This window comes from Lynx canadensis, chromosome A3 (genome assembly GCF_007474595.2).
Source record: "Lynx canadensis isolate LIC74 chromosome A3, mLynCan4.pri.v2, whole genome shotgun sequence".
In the NCBI taxonomy this organism is placed as follows: domain Eukaryota; kingdom Metazoa; phylum Chordata; class Mammalia; order Carnivora; family Felidae; genus Lynx; species Lynx canadensis.
Window position 1 is genome coordinate 20552855 of NC_044305.1, and position 15758 is coordinate 20568612.

The 15758-nt window shown below is 51.5% G+C and overlaps 1 protein-coding gene across 3 annotated transcripts in view; it reads right to left on the reverse strand.

Moving 5' to 3' along the window:
• Nucleotides 1–263: 263 nt before the first annotated feature.
• The window catches only part of PPP1R16B (protein phosphatase 1 regulatory subunit 16B), a 99947-nt gene continuing 84452 nt past the window's right edge, over nt 264–15758 (reverse strand). For 2 of the 3 annotated variants that reach the window (XM_030309604.1, XM_030309603.1), the window contains exons 7-11: nt 14448–14573; nt 13840–13915; nt 12901–13030; nt 12641–12809; nt 264–5099 (exon numbers count right to left, since the gene is read on the reverse strand). In XM_030309604.1, the coding sequence (XP_030165464.1) occupies nt 4590–5099; nt 12641–12809; nt 12901–13030; nt 13840–13915; nt 14448–14573 (1011 nt within the window). In that variant the 3' untranslated portion in view covers nt 264–4589. The remainder of the gene's footprint in view (nt 5100–12640; nt 12810–12900; nt 13031–13839; nt 13916–14447; nt 14574–15758) is intronic. The other variant, XM_030309606.1, reaches the window with a different exon arrangement.

The window sequence follows — 15758 nt, forward strand, 5'->3', positions numbered from 1 at the left end:
GTCATTCCCAACCACCCTTCTTTGGATTTCACCATCCCCCGATGCATTGGATTTCACCATCCCCCAATCTAGAAAGACATCTACTCCGTGTCTGAGCCCTCAGAGCTCCCTCTGCTTTAGGGACCTTCCAGGAGAGCCTTCTGTCGTGGGGACGGGGACCAGGAGCCCTCCCCTGCCCTCCATCCCAGAGATCATCTCTTTGTGAATTCAACTCAGCATAATTCAAGTGAGCTCGCCGCAATGACCACAGCCACACTAGCAGGTGTTATTAAAAGGAATTTTAATAATCTTAATTAAAAACTCTCAACAGTGAATTCTGTCACAGGCCTTGGCAGCTGGAAGCAACCCCAGGGTCACGCCCCTTTGGGGTGTGGTCGAGCCACGGTCTTGGATCGAGGCCCACCACTGCCACGTGGCGAGGAGCTACCCGGAAGTTACTTCAATACAATATCAAAGATCCGCGAGGATTTTTTTTTAAAAAAAGTTTTAAATATATTAGACTCTCTTGATTGCCATTTTTTACACAAAGCTGCTGATACAGTATACAGAGTTTTAACGTTTTTTCACATAAAATACATTTTTCTTCAGTGTTCTCTGTACATCAGTGGCTTCTGGTCTGGTGAATTATTGCGGAGGGCTGGGTGTCTGCAGACTTTTCCTCGGTGCACAGAGCCAGGCCCCGCACTGTGGCACTTGCAATGTTCATGGGAAGCAGGCCCTCTGGCCAACTGGCCAACAAGAGACTCCTATCAAGGAGAGGTCTACAGCTTCTAGCAAAGGGGGTCACTTCTGGAGAGTCAACCACTGACCGCATGACCCTTCGCTCTTACATGCACTGGGATGGCGGAGGCTGTCCCCAGGCTACAATAGCAAGAGTTAAATGCAGTCCCTCTGAGCATCTTGTAAAAACTGCCCTTCTGGAAAGTGCCCCAGTAAAACCTACTCTGGGAAGGCAAGTGGGAGGGAGAGCTCAACACCAAAAGGTATCTGATACCAATTGCCAAAAACGGTCTCGTTATTACAGAGCCAGCAAACCATGGCGGTGTAGAACAGGGGATATCCCCTTGTTTGCTTTCCTAAGCCCACTGACCCTGATCCAACAGTGTGGAGCAGTTCAATCGCAGCTGCATATTTGGTGGAGAATTACATCCTGAACCTGGGTCTAAGGTTTACTCCACTTCCCTGAGCTCCTGGCCAGGAACTATCTGGTGACAGCCACAGTCTTCAGTGGTCCGGGGGCACAGGGTGGGAGCAAAGGCCAGAGCTCACAGTGAGCCACGTGGCACGTGATTTGTGAGTAGCCTCCTTTAATCAGCCAGGAACTACCACCGGACCTGGGGCTCAGGAGTGAGCTGAGCATCTGGTATACCTTGCTAGCGTTCTCCCCGCTCCTTGATCCACACCTGCCAGGAGGAGGCAGATGCATGAGGAAAGGCTTCAGTGTTAAAGGAGAAGTTCCTCACCTCCCATTATCCATTGGTGGGGCAGGGGGACTCCATAACAAAGGAGCAAAAATGAGCAAGAGACAGTGAGTTTCAGAACCCGAGGTGCAAGCAGCAGCAAATTCCAGACTCTCTGTTCTTCCACATACCTCAAATCTGCCAGTCTACGATGCCCCAAAGATGCTGGCCTGAAGGCAGCTCTCCCTGAAAGTCCCAGACAGACTTGGAATGCTGTCTCCATGAACTCAAGAGCCAGCATCTGCGTTTAGTGGCAAATGTTATCCGGGGATGGCCAGGACGGCAGTTTCGCTGCTGATGGGTTTCCCACTCTAGAGACTCCAGAGCTAGAAACCAAGGTGAAGCTACACCAGTATGCTGTCCCTCTGTCTCAGGTGAACTTCAGAGGGGCTCCTGAGACCTCAAGGTATCAGATGCTGGTCGTCAAGGGATAAAAACTGTAAAACGAAGTCTCCTCGCCTTGTCTTGCTCCTCCTTTACCCCCAGAGCCTAACCTAGTGCCTGGTATGTCTCAGCTACTCAATAAACGACATGAGCGAATAAATGAATGACCCTGACCCCGCCTTGTCCCTCAACACCACGGAGACCCGTAGGTTGAGTTCCCAGGTACTCGAAGCCCTAACAGGGAACGGCTTACCCGGACTGAAAACAAGAGCTAAAATGCCCATGAGTCTGCGCTTGGCTGCTGTCGGGGAATCAGCTGGGATTCCCGGCCTTCTTTCCAGCTGGGAGATGAGTGGCCCAGGAGGCAGGAAGTGAGGGGAAAGAGGGAGCGGCCAGGAGGGCTCGGAGTGGGCAACGAATGCCTTCAGTCCCTGGCCCCTGAGCCGGCAGATCCGAAAACCTGCACAGCCCTCTCCTGGGAGGGTGTGGCTTCCCTTGGCATTCTTCTGCTTGCAGCTTAAGTTGGCTCAAAAGGAGTTCAGGGTCAGTCTAATCTGAACACTGTTTTAAAGTCAAAGGCATGTGTGTTCTGATCATTCTTGCCCCGCTCCAGCCATGGGCTGACGTGACGGAGAGACCGCCGCAGAGGCCAGGGGCACGGGAGGCATCACACATCCCTGCCTGCAGTCTCCTGAGCTGCCCCTCCACCCTCCACTGGATCTGTCCTGGACTTGGGGTGGGGCTGGCCTGCTGCTGTGACCCTCCCTGCTCCCAGGAGCCACCAGGTGCACAGTGACTCCACTGAGCCCTCTGCTCTCTGGTCCAGCTGCCCTGCTCCTGGAAAAGCATCAGCCAGGCCCCTGGGATCCAGCTCCCTCTCTGGGCTATGGGGCCGTGGAGGCCACAGTGGGGACTGGGGCTGATAAACAGCAGACCCCATTACTGGAATTGTGGCACAGGGGGGCTCCTCCAGCCCCGGCTCCCTGGCCCAGGGGCCCCTCAGGGAGAATTTCTCACAGGCTCAGAAAGAAGTTTAAAGGGAACCCAGATTTGTCCCCCAAATCCCAGAATTTGGACCTAGGGAGCCCCTTCAGAGCTCTAAGGAGGTAGTTGTAGGATAAATAAAAGGCGCCCAGAGCAGGGAACAAACCTGCGGCTTATGAAGTACACCAATAGGTTTTGGCTGAGCCTGTGAATAGTACCCAACTCGTGGGCAGCAATTTCATAAGGGGCTCTTGAGAAAATGCAGTCGAGAGACGGTGGGCAGCTTGGTTTTCCCTCCCCAGCATCAGGGAGATCAGGGCTTTGAGACTGTTGGGCTGCAGTGAGGCCCCTCTCTAGCCCCATCACCGCTGTCCTGAATGCAGTGCAGGGTGTTGGCCATGGGTGCCTTGGATTTGCAGCCCTGGGGTGTCACCACTCCCACGAGAGCAGGCTGGGAGACCCTGGGCCAAGCAGGACCTCACAAGGGCCAACTGGAAAACTTGTCTCAACGAGCATTTCAGAAAAGGCAAATCTGGGCTGGGGGTCCTGGGCATTTACCCCGGGAGGGGTGGGGGCTCCCAGCAGTTTCTCACTGTTCACTCCGATGGCTCACTCAGCCTGAGGGAGTCTGGCTGACAGAGGCTGGACCGAAATCACCTGGATATTCACAAAGATTGGCCAGGGCACTGGGCTCTCTCAGGTCACCAGAGAGGGTTGTAGAAATTAACAACACAAACTCACTCCTCGCCCTGGGAAGCCCTTGCAACCGAAGCTCCTCACTCAGCTTCATTCTTCCAACACCAGTCAGTAAAACCCAGTGAGCATGATGCTATCCGCGAAAGAAAGCAAGAAAGCAAATTCAGTTCTCTCCCACCTGTAGTTTTACAGCCTAAAAGAATCCTTTTATCCAACGCACTTTCGGAAACACTAACCTTATTCCCCCTCGCCTCCAATTTTTGACACTTCCGTCCAAAAGTAAAATAGGATTTGGATTATCCCAGGCATGGAATATCCCAGGCATTAGCCTGGTTTTCTACCTCGGCCTCTGGGTGGTCACACAGCTGGCCTCCGGCATGGGCAAGGCTGTGGGGAGAAGGCCACTGCCCGTCTCACTGACCCCACGTGGGTTCAGAGCTTCCTCTGAACAAAGAGTGGACCTCCTCTCCTGCTAGATGTGGATGGTAGCCCAGGCCCCCCCCCCCCTCCGCCGCGTGACCCTGGGCGGGACCGTGGGTCTCAGCTTCGCAGCCCCCCCTCCCCTACTAAAGCCACGTTGGCAGTGGTGATGAAACGGAGTCTTAGCCTCAATCCTCTTGGGAAGAACCCACCAATTCTCAGTCCCACCTGCTTCCCATGAGCCCAGCTGTGTCATTCCTACACAGGGTTGAGCGTGTGTGTGTGTGTGTGTGTGTGTGCGCATGCACGTGCGCACCGATATGGGATATGCGAGTCCCGGTCCAGAGAAGCCTTAACCGACAACAGAACTGGAATGGAATCCCAGCGCCCCCCCCAAAATCTGACAGCGGGGTGAGTCAGGAAGCCACGATGGGGCCTTGTTTCTGACGGCAGACAATGCAGCGGAAGCAGAGCCGTGGGAAGTGGTGATGCTATGGGCCGCTGGGTGAGAGGTGGGCTCAGCTCTGGAAAGCAAAGCCCACCTCCCCGCAAGCTGCCCTCTGATGTCTCCCCAGCCAGGGCTGCCGGGTGGGTGGATTCCAGAGACCCCTCCCCGAAGCATCTCTCTCCTCCATCACACAGAGACTAGGAGATGCGGCAGCAGCCGTGGACCTTCTCCTCCATCTCCTCCATGGGGGCCTTGAACTTCAAGAGCGGGGGATCTCCGCTGGTGACCGTATAATATACCGAGGTTCCATTGCTGCTGTAGGGTGAAGTTCTGCCTCCGATCAAGGGGGCCTTGCCTTCGCTGCTGCTCTCGCCCGTCCTGCCCATGCTGCTGCCCAGGTGAGTGCTCAGGAAGGGGTGGCTGAGCAGCTTGGCCGCAGCCCGCTGCCGCTTCAGCTCCAGAAGCGTCTGGGGACTCTGTTCCTTGTAGCCACTCCAGGGCGAGGTGGCATCGGCCACGCCGGGGCTGCCATAGGCCATGTTGTAGTCAGGCACCTCGTGCACTTTCCAGACATCCCCGTTGGACAGTGCATACTGGTAGGTGCTGACTGGAGCCCGGAGGCCATTCTCAACAGGCCCGTCCATTTCACTTCGTGGGATCTTGGTAGAAAACTCGGAGAGCAGCACGGGCTTCTCCAGCCGGGGGTTCTGAGGGGGAGAAGGACAACGTTACCAGCCGGGTAGAGGATCCAAACCCACTCCCTGCTTGCACCTCTGCTGAGGGCCTTATTGCCTGGACCTGTCCTCGCTCCGTGTTCCCAACCGAGCTCACAGGACCTCCGTTCTGCTTCAGGGGACTCGCCGATCTATGCGTTTTGACAGAGCTGGCCAATCCCCATCCTTGCCGTGAGGACTGGACCATGACCCCAGGCATGGCCAGTCGGCAGATTCACTGCAGGAATTGGTTCTTGGCTGAAACTGGTTGCACAAAACTCATCCCTGGGATCTGTGCCAGAACACCTGGGAAACAGAAGTTCTGTTTATGCAGAACTCGAGGGTGGCCACAGTGATGGAAGCTGGGGGCCTGGGGGAGACGGCATGTCAAAGGGTCCACTCGACAGTGCCGCTGACATAAAGGGAGGCTGAAGGGGTGCACCTTGAGCCCCAGTGTCCAGTCGGCCCCAGACTTTGCGGTGACACGAGCCAATAAATTCTTGTTTTGTGTAAGCCATTTCTAGCTGAGTTTTTGGTCACTTGTCATCTTCCTTCTGTATTCCCAGCAAATATCCACTCCAAACAGCAGAAATTCTAACCCAGAAACCCCTGGATAACGAGAGCTTTGAAAGAAGCTGCTGCCTATAAACTAGAAACTAAAAGGTGGCTGTATTTGGTGACCAAAAAAGCAGAGCAAAACTCACCATAAATAAAGTCAAAAGGCACATAAAAATATTTGCAACGCGTATGACAGAAAAGGGACTAATTTCCCAAATAAATAAGAGCTCTTAAAAGCCCATTTTAAAAAGCCCAACTACCCAGGGGCACCTGGGTGGCTCCGCCGGTTAAGCGTCCGACTCTTGATTCCGGCTCAGGTCAGATCTCATAGTTTGTGAGTTCAAGCCTTGCATCTGCTGTCAGGGCAGAGCCTGCTTGGGATTCTGCCTCCTCTCTCTCTCTCTCTTCTTTTTTTTTTTTTAATTTTTTTTTTAATGTTTATTTATTTTTGAGACAGAGAGAGACAGAGCACGAACGGGGGAGGGGCAGAGAGAGAGGGAGACACAGAATCGGAAGCAGGCTCCAGGCTCCGAGCCGTCAGCCCAGAGCCCGACGCGGGGCTCGAACCCATGGACCGCGAGATCGTGACCTGAGCTGAAGTCGGATGCTTAACCGACTGAGCCACCCAGGCGCCCCAACAAATATTTTAAAACTCTGTTATGCCTCAGGGTCAGCAAGAGTGTGGGAAAACTGGCAGGTATATAAACTCTGCCACCACACCTCTTTGGGGGATAATATCACATCACCCCCCCACACATGCACCCCACCAAAAAAAATTGGTTTTTAAGGAAGAATGCATACTCTACACCAGCAAGCCCATTTCTAGGACTTCATTTCACAGATGTATGCTCCCTTAGGGGAGAAAAGCCTGGAAGTCACCATTAGGCAGTGGGGAAATTATGGCAAGTAGCTGTGCTGGAACGTTCTGCATCTGGTAAAAAGAATGAAGGCAATCTTCATGCGCTGACTTGTGATTCCAAGAATTTCCCTTTCTTGGAAAGACCTCCAAGAAATATACAATTGGGCTAAATCATGGTAAGGGGAGGGGCCCTTTCTACAGTCAGCTTCCAGGTATGTGTGTATATTCTTTTGGTTTTTAACGGCTCCTTCCGAGCTACACAGGCAGATTGAAGCCACATTTGAGGCGTTTTTTTTTTTTTTTTTTTTTTTTTTTTTTTTTTGCAGCTTGAATTTTTGTATCTATTTTCTTTGCTTCCGGAACGGTCCTGGAAAAAGACCATTCTTCATTGTCTAAATAAGTGCTTCTCTAACTTCATGTGCATATGAGTCACCTGGGGCTCTTGTTAAAATGCACATGCTGAGTCACCAGATCCGGGTTGGGACTTGAATTTCAGCATTTTTCTAAGAAAATTCCAGACTGACGCTTTGAGTAGCAGGGATCTAAAACCCGGATGCACAATGGCATCACCTGGGGAGTTAAAAACACATATCCATGCCAACCTGAAAAGGCTACATAGTGTGATTGCAACTTTATGACATTCTGGAAAAGGCAAAAAACCACGGAGATGGTAAAAAGATCAGTGGTCGCCAGGGGGTTGGGGAGGGATGAACAGGTACACCAGGGATTTTTAGGGCGGTGAAAGTATTCTGTATAAAAGTTTAACGATGGATATGTGACATTACACATTTGTCAAAATCCACAGAATGTACAACATCCAGAGTAAACCCTAACATAAACAATAGACTTCAGCTAATCATCATATATCCATATTGGCTCATCAATGATAACGTACCTACTACACTAATATAAGATGTTAATACCAGTGGATATCGGGGGACATGATGAGGGGTGTGTGTGGAAACTTTATGTACTTTCTACATATGTTTTCTATAAACTACAACTGCTCCAAAAAATCAAGTCTATTAGTTTCTTTTTAAATACATCAGTACAGGGGCGCCTGGGTGGCTCAGTCAGTTGAGCGTCCGACTTCAGCTCAGTTCAGGATCTCGCAGTTTGTGAGGTCGAGCCCCACGTCGGGTTCTGTGCTGACAGCTCAGAGCCTGGAGCCCGCCTCAGATTCTGTGTCTTCTCCTGTCTCTGCCCCTCCCATGCCCATGCTCTGTCCCTCTCTGGGTCTCTCAATAATAAATAAACATTAAAAAAAATTTTAAATACATCAATACAATGCCTGGACACCAGTCCCAAAGATTCAGATTTCATTTGTCTGGGTTGCAACCTAGACATCAGAATTTTTTGAAAACAAACCCAAAAACACCACCCCAGGTGATTTTCTCCTACAGTTAAGTTTGTGAACTACTGGTTAAGAGATGGGATTGTCCCATCACTCCTGAGTTCTGGGGATTCAGCTCTGCCAAAAGCGTGTGCCAAAGCCAGCCCTGGGGGTTAACCGGATAGAGTCTTGGCAGAAACCTGACTTGCGGGTCAAGCTGAGCAAATACTCCCCCCCAGATGCATGGTCCTCAAACTCTTGTGTGCCCCAGAATCCCCTGGAGGCCTGGTGAAAACACAGATTGCTAGTTAAACCCAGAGCCCAGTGTTTATGATTCAGTACCTCTGGGGCGAGGCCAGAGAATTTGCATTTCTAAATTTTTTTTTTTAATGTTTATTTATTTTTTGAGAGAGATACAAACAGAACACGAGCTGAGGAGGTGCAGAGAGGGAGGGAGACACAGAATGTGAAGCAGGCTCCAGGCTCTGAGCTGTCAGCACAGAGCCCGACGTGGGGCTCGAGTTCACAGACTGCAAGATGGTGACCTGAGCCGAAGTCAGATGCTTAACTGACTGAGCCAGCCAGGCGCCCCTGGGAATCTGTATTTCCAACAAGTTCCCAGGTGATGCCGCTGCTGCTGTGGTCCAGGGACCACACTTGGAGAATGTCTATCTTAGAGACCATCGCAGCCCTGTCAGCACCTACAGCCTTGAAAGGGGGAGGTAAGAGAAAGGAAGGAGCTGTGGGCTTTGTAGCTGTGCCCTGCCATCTCCTTGGTTTACCCCGGGGGCTGGGACTGATATCTGGGGCTCTGGACCCTGACAGCTGCCCTTGACGCTGGATGGCTGGGCAACTGGCGGGAAGACAGCCATCTTCGGAATGGTCTCTTTCCAGGACCATTCTGGAAGTAAAGAAAACAAATACAAAAATTCAGGCTGCCATCTCTCCCCAGGCCTGAAACCCCAGCCCCAGAGGCAAAACGGCCCATTCTTTTGCCTTCAACAAACCCCTAAATAAACTGCAGTCTGACGAGGAAGCCGTAGAAATTATCAACAGACTCGGGCCACCCCCCTCCCACCCTAATTCCCTGCAGGGCTAATGATTTACACGGCTCCATGCCAACTGAGCACTTGTGGCAGAGCCCCTGGCCTGGGAGATCTGAACAAACACAGTAGGTGTGAAGGAGGAGCTGCTTCCATGAGGATTTAAGAATCTCGGTCTCTCTCCCACCCATCAATAAGGAAAAGATAAGCAGCCCAACAAAAAGGGGCAGAAGAACAGACGTGGCACAAAAAAAAGATAACCAGACGGCCAATAAGCACAGGAAAATGTGTTCACCACCAACCACCATCAGGCAAATACCAATTTAAAATGCAAGGGACGCCTGGGTGGCTCAGTCGGTCAAGCGTCCAACCCTTGATTTCGGCCCAGGTCATGATCCCCTGGTTCGTGAGTTCAAGCCCCACATCAGGCTCTGCACTGACAGAGTGGAGACTGTTTGGGATTCTCTCTCTGTCTCCCTCTGTCCCTCCCCCACTCTCTGTCTCTCTCTCTCTCTCTCTCCAACTCTCTCTCTCTCTCAAAATAAACATTTAAAAATGAAATGAAATGAAATAACTAAAATAGAAAATAATAAAATGAAATGAAATGAAATGAAATGAAATGAAATGAAATGAAATAAAATAAAATAAAATAAAATAAAATAAAATAAAATAAAATAAAATAAAATAAAATGCGAGCTACCACAGTAACCCCACCAGGATGGCTCGGATGGAAAGGAATGAGTACACCAAGGATTGGCAAGAAGCTCTCACGTTTCTTGAGCACTGTTGGGAGAGTAGATGGGTATTATCACTCTGGCAAAGTGCTTGGCGGTATCTTGCGTAGCCTCCCCATGACTCATCCTGCATTTCTGGGTATAGAGCCTACAGAAAACAGTGCTGATGCCCACCAAAAGACATGGATGAGAATGTTTTGAGCAGCTTTATTCAAAATAGCCCCAAACTTGAAACAACCCAAAGCAGGAACAACCTGCTCCTCCACCAGCAGGAGAATGGACACGTGCGTCGTAGCCTAGCTAAACGACAGAACTTTCCAGAGCAATGAAAACGAATGAACTCTGCTGCTACGTGCCTGTACATGGACGAGTCTCATAGTCAAGAATGAAGTCAGATACAAAAGACCACCTACTGGGGCGCCTGGGTGGCGCAGTCGGTTAAGCGTCCGACTTCAGCCAGGTCACGATCTCGCGGTCTGTGAGTTCGAGCCCCGCGTCGGGCTCTGGGCTGATGGCTCGGAGCCTGGAGCCTGTTTCCGATTCTGTGTCTCCCTCTCTCTCTGCCCCTCCCCCGTTCATGCTCTGTCTCTCTCTGTCCCAAAAATAAATAAACGTTGAAAAAAAAAAATTAAAAAAAAAAAAAAAAAAGACCACCTACTACCTGGATCCATTCGTATGCAGATGTGGACACAAAACTAACCTCTACCGTTCCAAGTTAAGTAGCGTCTCTCTTTGGGGAGGTGGGGAGGAAGGACCACTGGAAGGGAGAACATGGGAACTTCCTGGGGGTGATCGAAATGTTCTATGCATTCGCCTGAGGGTACGCATTTATAAAAGTCCAGTGAAAAATCCGTTTAAGGGGCGCCTGGGTGGCGCAGTCGGTTAAGCGTCCGACTTCAGCCATGTCACGATCTCGCGGTCCGTGAGGTCGAGCCCCGCGTCGGGCTCTGGGCTGATGGCTCAGAGGCTGGAGCCTGTTTCCGATTCTGTGTCTCCCTCTCTCTCTGCCCCTCCCCCGTTCATGCTCTGTCTCTCTCTGTCCCAAAAATAAATAAAATGTTAAAAAAAATTTAAAAAAAAAAAAAGAAAAATCCATTTAAGATTTGTGTACTGGGGCATCTGGGTGGCTCAGTCGGTTGAGCGTCCGACTTCGGCTCAGGTCATGATCTCGCGGTCCGTGAGTTCGAGCCCCGCGTCAGGCTCTGTGCTGACAGCTCAGAGCCTGGAGCCTGCTTCGGGTTCTGTGTCTCCCTCTCTCTCTGCCCCTCCCCCATTCATGCTCTGTCTCTCTCTGTCTCAACAATAAATAAATGTTAAAAAAAAAATTAAAAAAAAAAAGATTTGTGTACTTTACCGTACATAAATCCAACTCACGAAGGAAAAGTAAATAATGTGTAGTGGAAGACATCTGAAATGTGATTTGATTTCAGTCTAGAGCTGTTTTCTCCCCAACCCCCAAGCTTAGGGACCAGGCAGAACAAAGCCTCCGAGGTGCCCTCTCTGTCCCCAGCCAAGGCTCCAGTGGATTCCCTTCAGTGGGCACCTTCCCCTGCGGGTGAGACAAGGCTGCACGTGACCTCTCTGCTCCAGCTGGGAAGCAGGGTCCCACTGCGACAGGTGGGCACTCTGGGCAGCTAATCATTTCGCATCCCACCAAAGCCACACTGTCTAGAGATGTGTTCAGCTGCTCCTGGTCGGTAGAAGAACCAAAAAAGGCAGACCACTGCTGGGATGGTCAGCCCCTCCCTTTTTTGTCCCCAGCAATTCTGCTCTGGCCCCAAACTTGCTGGCCCCACGAAGCGAGACAGCAGCCATGCATGGAACCTGAGTCCAGTAGTGTCCTCCCAAAAGTCATGGCCAACCCACACCTCCGAATGTGACCTTAGTTGGAGATAGGGTCTTCGCAGATGCAATACATTAAAATAAAGTGAAGTCACACTGAGTTAGGCTGGGCCCTAATCCAACAACTGCCGTCTTTCTACGAAGAGAAAACAGAAACACAGACACACACAGGGAAGAAGGCCATGTGAAGACAGAAGCAGAGACTGGAGTCATGGAATGCCTGAGCCACCGGAAGCTAGGAGAGAGGCGTGGAAAGATACCCTTTCAGAACCCCCAGAAGAAACCAACCCCGTGGACACTTTGATAGGAGACTTCTGGCCTCCGGAACCATGAGAGAATAAATCTCTACTGCTCTGAGCCACCAAGTTGACGGTAATGTGATACATACAGCAATCCTAGGAAACCAACACAGCATCATTCCCTTAAGGAAGTTGAACGCCCATGGGGCACCTGGGTGGCTCAGTCAGTTAGGCGTCCAGCTTCGGCTTAGGTCACGATCTCACGGTTCGTGAGTTTGAGCCCCGCATTGGGATCTCTGCTGTCAGCATGGAGGCCACTTCAGATCCTCTGTCTCCCTCTCTCTCTGCTCCTTCCCTGCTCACTCTCTAAATAAATACATAGATAGATAGATAGATAGATAGATACTAAAAAAAAAGAAAGAAAGTTTAATGCCCAGACCCCTGGCTACTCCTCGAGCAGGCTTCTTGGAGGTCCTCTCACTACCCTCCTCAGTTTTTCAAAAAATGTCTTCCAACTGACGTGTTCTGCAAACACAATGGTCAGCATCTTGTTATTCCCCCCTCCCCCCCACACGGCCAAAAAGTTTTAGTGCCTTTAGCTCCCAGGGTGGCTGGTGCACTGAACCTCCCTTCTGGGAAGCCCAGAACTAGGTTTGCGGGAGCACAAGCAGGCACATGGCAGTTACCTCCTGTCTGTTATGAGACCCTACTGTGTGCCGAAGCTCCTGGCTCTGACTCTCACAACCCCCAGGATCGCCTCATTAACCACAGGAGCCACCAGCATCAGATGGGGTCCGGCTGGTTGAAGGGCACTGCCCGGCCACCCTCCCTCGGAAGGCCCCGAGAAGAAGAGGCAAGACCGGGCTGGGGTCCTGGCCACCTCCCAAGTCGGGGCTGACACCGAGGCAGGGGCATGAAGCCACTCACTGGGTCCTTATTCTCTTGGTCTGTTCTGGTCTCCCTGATGTCCCCGTTGTAGGCGGAGGTCCGCTGATCCTCGGCCGCACTCCGCTGCTGCCACAGGATGGCCTCTCCCTCATACTCCTTCCGGTACAGGTTGGTCCTGTCCGACAGGCTGGCTCGCCGCACCACCTTCCTGAGGGGAGAGAGGAGGTGCTAGAGGGCTGTGCCCAGGTGCCACGGGCAGGAGCATCCCCAGGGGCCAAGGCTGGCCGGCCCTGGCTCACCCACGGCTCCCGGCGCTGGAGGTCCTCCGGCTCAAGGACGATTTGTGTCTCAGCTGTGACTTCATGATCACGTCATGCTTGTGTTTTAGCTCCAGCAGCAGGACTTTGAACTCCTCCTCCTCACACAGGTCTGAAGAGGCAAAGGAGACTGTTGTGGGGAGCAGTGCAGGGGCCAGTGGCCCCTGAGGGCCCTCCAGGCTGTGGCAGCTGCCATCCCAACACCCTGAGAACTCCCAGCATCTTTTGGGGCATCATCAAGGGAGGAAAGAAAACAATGCCAGCCTTACTTCCTGGGCTACACCCCAATCCTTAGAGGATAAGAACAGGAACCCCAGGATCTGTACAGTCACAGCTCCTAAGGTTCCCAGCTATGGGAAGAGCCATCCCCCATTGGTAGTTTCCATCAGGAGTCATCAACTCTCCAGCGATATAAGACACATCAAGAGAAACAAGCAAGTACTCTATGTAGTCCAAGCCCCAAATTACATGTATATCAAATCATATATACCTACCCATTCAATCCACCTAATCATTTCATTCATCTGTCTTCTTGTTCACTGACCCAGCCATCCATCCACAGATTCATCCCCTACCCTCCCATCCACTTATTCATCCATCTATCCAACCATCCAGCCACCCAGCTGTCCATCCATCCATCCGGCCAGCCAGCCAGCCATCTAGCCATCCGTCCATCCACCCATCCATCTATCCATCGAACCTTCCATCCATACATTCATCCACTTACCCATACACGTATCTATCCACCTATCCAGCTGTGCATCTGCACATTAAACTACCCTTCATTAATTTATTCATTCATCCTATCCATCCACACACGAATCCACCATCTAGCCAACTATATATTTATCCAATTATTCCACTATCCATCAAATCATTAATGAGTACCTATGTGTATATTAGTTTTTATGCTGGACTCACCTATTGGCATCTCATCCATGGATGTCCTAGCACTGAGACTGGCCCCATGGGACACCAATAGCTCTGCCATCTGCATCTGAAACAGGAAGAAGCCCATGTTCCCCTTCGGCTCAAAAAGCCTGGGAGGCAGTAAGAGTGCCAATGTTTCTCAGGATATGACATAAAAAATGATGGGACAGAGCGGGTTCGCAGGGAAGGCTCTGCACCCTGGAGCCAGGAATCCTGTCCACACAATGGGCTTGACACCTCCTCCAGCATGCCTGGGCCATGCCAAGGGACAGAAGAAGAAGGAGTCAGCTGTAAATCTAGAGCTGTCAGGAATCCAAGGAGGGACGGCAACAGCTGTAATCAGAGTTTTGTATCTGGGAAACAAAAGGAGAAACTACTCAAATCAAAAATGTGAGGAATTTTCTAATTTGGCAAATGTGTTCATCATCTTCTTAGGACACAACCTGTCAAATGGTTTTGCAAACTCTCAAGGTCCTTTCCTATCCCACAAACTAGCTGTGGTCAACCCCTTCGGTGGGTCTTGTGAACCCTCTGCCGGCCCAAAGGACAGCGGGCTGGTCCTGCGTGCCCTCCCTCCCAGCCCGACGGCGGAGAGTTACCTGTCCCCAGAAGGCGGCCGCGTGCAGGGGCTCCCAGCCATCCCAGTCCTTCACGTCCACGCGCACTCCATGGTCCAGGAGGAGCTCAGCTGCCCGCAGGTACCCGTTGGCTCCAGCTATGTGCAGCTGAAGGAGAGAAGGAACGTGAGCATTCCCTACGGGCACCAGTCCCACTTCTTCCCAAATCCCAGCTCATTCCGGGGGGCAGTGAATGGAAGAGAATGAGTCGGAAATCCAGCCACATTACAAAGCATTCTTAAGGCCGCTCTCCATCCTGTGGTGGGTCTGAGAGCCCCTGTGGATAAGGCAACAGCACTTACTGAGTCCCTACCACGTGCTGAGCTCTGAGGAAGGGGTTTCAGAGGCCCAACATGGTGGTTTTAAAATGTCTACAAATTCTTTGACACACCTCTCTTGAGAGATGAAGTTTCATTCCTCTCCCCTTGAATGTGGGCCAGAACAAGTGACCCGCTTCTAACAAACAAGACATTGTGAGGTGGTGGTGTGTGATTTGAGGTGAGGTCATACGAGGCATTGCTGGTTCTACCTTAGGCTCTCTTGGATCAATCACTCTAGGAATCAGCCATCATGTAGTGCAGACCCTTAAGCAGCCACAAGGAGAGGTTGTAAGGAGGTGAAAAACTGAGGCCTCCGGCCAACAGCCAGCACTAACTTCTTAGCCATGTGAGTGCGCCATCTTGGAAGTGGATCTTCCAGCCCCAGTCAAGCCTTCAGATGGCCGCAACCTCGTGAGAGGCCCCAGCCAGAGCTACCCAGCTAAGCTGTTCCCAATTCCCTACCCACAGAAACCATGTGAGATAACAAATATTTACTGTTGTTCTAAGATGCTAAGTGTTGGGGTCACTTGTCACACAACGATAGGTAACCAACACGTCCAACAAGGGAAAGCTTCATGTTGAGGCCACAACTCTTCTACCCAGCACCATTCAAGGCCTCTGGGGATGGATGCCGCCTTGCAGACCACAAATATCCCATCTGCTTGACCTCCAGAAAATATATAAAGTGCTTAGCGCATGACAAACAATAAGTGATTGTCTTGGAGGGCCGTGAGTGATGGTAAGGTGCACCCTGGGAAGAAAGGAAGGAGTAAGGAGATGAGGCAAAGAGAAACCAACTGCCCAGCCAAGGTGGGAGATAGAGCTGAGATCCCAAGGACGCCAGAGCTCTGGCAGGGCTGAGGTCTGCAGCCACAGAGCTCCAGTCAGTGGGACAGAGAAGGCGTGACCCCAGGAAGTGGCCCTTCAGAACACAGCCCTGATGGTCAGACGCTGCCCCATCCCGGGGTAAGGT